This window comes from Saccostrea cucullata, unplaced genomic scaffold, assembly GCF_032062105.1.
Source record: "Saccostrea cucullata isolate Sc308-1 unplaced genomic scaffold, CSIRO_AGI_Scuc_v1 ctg16292, whole genome shotgun sequence".
NCBI lineage: Eukaryota > Metazoa > Mollusca > Bivalvia > Ostreida > Ostreidae > Saccostrea > Saccostrea cuccullata.
The window spans coordinates 4,552-7,526 of NW_026924871.1; the positions used below are offsets into that span (position 1 = coordinate 4,552).

The window sequence follows — 2,975 nt, forward strand, 5'->3', positions numbered from 1 at the left end:
GTCAAAGCGACCCCTAATATACTTTTACAGGGAAAAAAACGTTTCGAGTCAATCCCAAAGCAATGGTCAAAATGTCCCCTGATTTTGGTCAAAGCGCCCCCTATAGAATTAACTGCCAAACAATGATAATATAATAAATACAAAACAGTTTTATTCCGTAACATGTTTGTAAAAATATTAGGGGGCGCCTTGACCAAAATCAGGGGACGCTTTGACCAAAATCGGGGACGTTTTGACAATTGCTTCCCAGACAATATTTCCTAAGAAAAAAAATGTTAAGGGGCGCTTTCACCAAATCAGGGGACACTTTGACCAATATTTGGGGGCGGTTTTATAACATCATTTTACTATAAGGGGCGCTTTGACCAAAATCAGGGGACGCTTTGACCAAAATTAGGGGACGCTTTGACCAAATTAAGGGGACACATTGACCAAAATCAGGGGACGCTTTGACCGGGACGATTTTATTAGGGGGCGCTTTGACTGGATTTCTTTTGAAAACTTATAGTCGGATAAAAATCAAACAAAAAACGATACCAATTTAAACTTGATCAATTCCTCAAGTAAATGTTGGCTGTATAAAATATGAATTGAAGTTAGACACATGCATCACCTATATTCAAACATGTATTAATTTTCAATCATAGAATATAAAACACAAACTGTGCAGAGTACGTTTTTATGCGAGAAGTAAAAAAAGGTGACCTGTCATTTTTTCGATAGTAAATGATAATAATCTTTATATCTTAAATATGAAAAACATATATAAATTTAATGATTCACTTAATGGAAGTAAATATATTATGCATCTCGTAATTTATAAAGGGAAAGAACATTCTGATTAACAATCTTTTCAATGTTTAGAAAACCTTTAATTCTGAATAACTTCTCCCACCCCAATCCCCATACACCAACACTTAAACTTGTATGTGTAGAGCAGCCCGGTCCTCCGGAGTGCAATAAAGAAAAAAGTCTTTGAAATACCGGGTATCAACAATATCTAGACTCTCAGAGTGCAAATAATCACTTCTAAATTCCGCGCTAAAAACTTTTTGACATTGAAAAAGGAAAATTATAATCATCAAATATTATATTTATTGCAAAGAACATTGAATAGAAATAGTTCTGTCCATCCCTATTTCACTTTCCATCCCTTAAAACTAGACCAGTTTTTCAACAAGCTATTTGTCGTGGTCGTACGAATGTTCACCTTGTCTCCAGCTTTCAGGACCAAGGGTACCGTATTTGCACAATTTTCATAACCCGGATTGGCTTCATTGTTACAGTTTCCGTATCCTTTCTGGACTCCATTCACAAGAATATGAGCATCAAAGACTTTTCGCACATGAACAAGGCTGGTCCAAGTAAACACATAGAGTCCGTCAGATGGCGTAGTAAAGAATCCACTGTGGGGACTGTAGGCATTTCCGAAGTTGTAACAAACGCCATCATAAACAACATTGACAGGAGTGTTTCTACGTAGGTTTAAATCTTTGGTTATGTATGCATTAAAGGCAATTATGGAGTCCGCTACGTAAATGTAAAAAAGAGGAAAATTTTGAATTATTTTGCTAAATATAAAATAAGTGGATTGATGTTAATTAAACGGTAAATTTGAAATCGAACAAAACATACATGAATTTGCTTATTTTAGTAAGCATTAAATATTCAATTTTCTTGCTGCAATGAGAGACAGTAATATTGTTTTATGTTTTTGATATCAATATTTTTCATACCTTTGACTTGGGGATTTGAACTCTTTACGCACCGCAATTTGACCTCCAGATATTTTGAATAGCCAGGACACGGGTCTCCAAAGTACTGATCAGCAGCGTGAAGGTGGCACGTCTGGTACCCATTACAATTCCATTTCACCTTGAGTTCTGACGTCTTTGAACGACAGGTGTTTGTATCAGATTTACTTCCTGGACACACCTGTCTGTCTGTTCGTTCGTAGTTGGCGGATATTATCTGAATCTTGGTTCCTCTCCAACAGCGGATGAAGCCTTTTTGACCTCCACACAGGGCAAAGTATGTTCCCCAAACGAAGTTGGGGAACATATTGTTTTTACTCTGTTTCTTATTATTAAGGTCTTCCGTCTCCAACGGAAGACCTTCTACTGATTCGTTTGTTTCTTTTCCACTATTATTATTATTTTTTTTTTTCTCACTGATTTTGTGCAGGCGATTTCTCGAGAACGCCTCGACAGATCTTTATGAAACTTTCAGCAATGATGGCAAATCATATGAACTTAAGGCGTTTTTTTTTATTTTGCCGTCGTCACTTCCGGTCGCGAGATACGGCCAATTTTCTATTTTTAAAGTGTCATTTTGTCCGGAAGTGTTCTCAAAAACGGTTTGAGATTGAGTCTTGAAACTTTCAGGGATGATAGACTGTGACAGGCTCTCTTGAATTTTGTATAAAGTTTTTGTTGCCGTCACGTCCGTTGTCCACCGGAAGTAGTTTAAAAATATGCAAAATTTTATTTTTTTTCTTTTTTAAGTGTTTTTTACATAGGCAAATAGAGTGTCTCGAGTATTATTATGTCCACCGGAAGTTATTTTTTCCAAACCGGAAGTAGTCCAAAAAATGAGCATTTTTCATCGAAATTATCAGGGATGATTCCTTCACACTCAGAGAGGAGTTATAGGTCATTTTTAGTACTTCCGGTCACACCGGAAGTGAATTATAAAGACCGGAAGTTGTCTGAAATTTACAGATTTCACTCTCAAATGTGTTCTCACGTATTTAGAGGAATTGATATGAACTTTTTTTTCATTTTAAGTTGTTTTATGATCGTATCAAAAATCGAACGGAAGACCTACTCGTTGCTTGCAACGAGATCTCCTCTAGTTATTATTATTATTATTATTAAGGTCTTCCGTCTCCAACGGAAGACCTTATTGTTTTCGTTCGGTTTCTTTTTCCCTATTATTAAGGTCTTCCGTCTTCAGCGGAAGACCTTCTTGTTATT

At 36.3% G+C, this 2,975-nt stretch overlaps 1 protein-coding gene across 1 annotated transcript; it reads right to left on the bottom strand.

Annotated features, from left to right (window-relative positions):
* Positions 1–1,135: 1,135 nt before the first annotated feature.
* Positions 1,136–2,656, bottom strand: LOC134267482 (uncharacterized). Its single transcript, XM_062749681.1, has 4 exons — positions 2,633–2,656; positions 2,319–2,394; positions 1,737–2,027; positions 1,136–1,530 (listed from the first exon to the last, which is right to left on the bottom strand). The coding sequence occupies exons 1-4, from the start codon at positions 2,654–2,656 to the stop codon at positions 1,136–1,138; spliced, it is 786 nt and encodes a 261-aa protein (XP_062605665.1).
* Between the last annotated feature and the right edge of the window lie 319 nt (positions 2,657–2,975).

Coding starts and splice junctions, on each gene's coding strand:
- LOC134267482 (XM_062749681.1), bottom strand. CDS start 2,656: ATGACCTATAACTCCTCTCTGAGT. Junction 2,395..2,632: donor CCTATAACTCCTCTCTGAGT/GTGAAGGAATCA, acceptor AGCCTGTCACAG/TCTATCATCCCTGAAAGTTT. Junction 2,028..2,318: donor CGGACAAAATGACACTTTAA/AAATAGAAAATT, acceptor GAACATACTTTG/CCCTGTGTGGAGGTCAAAAA.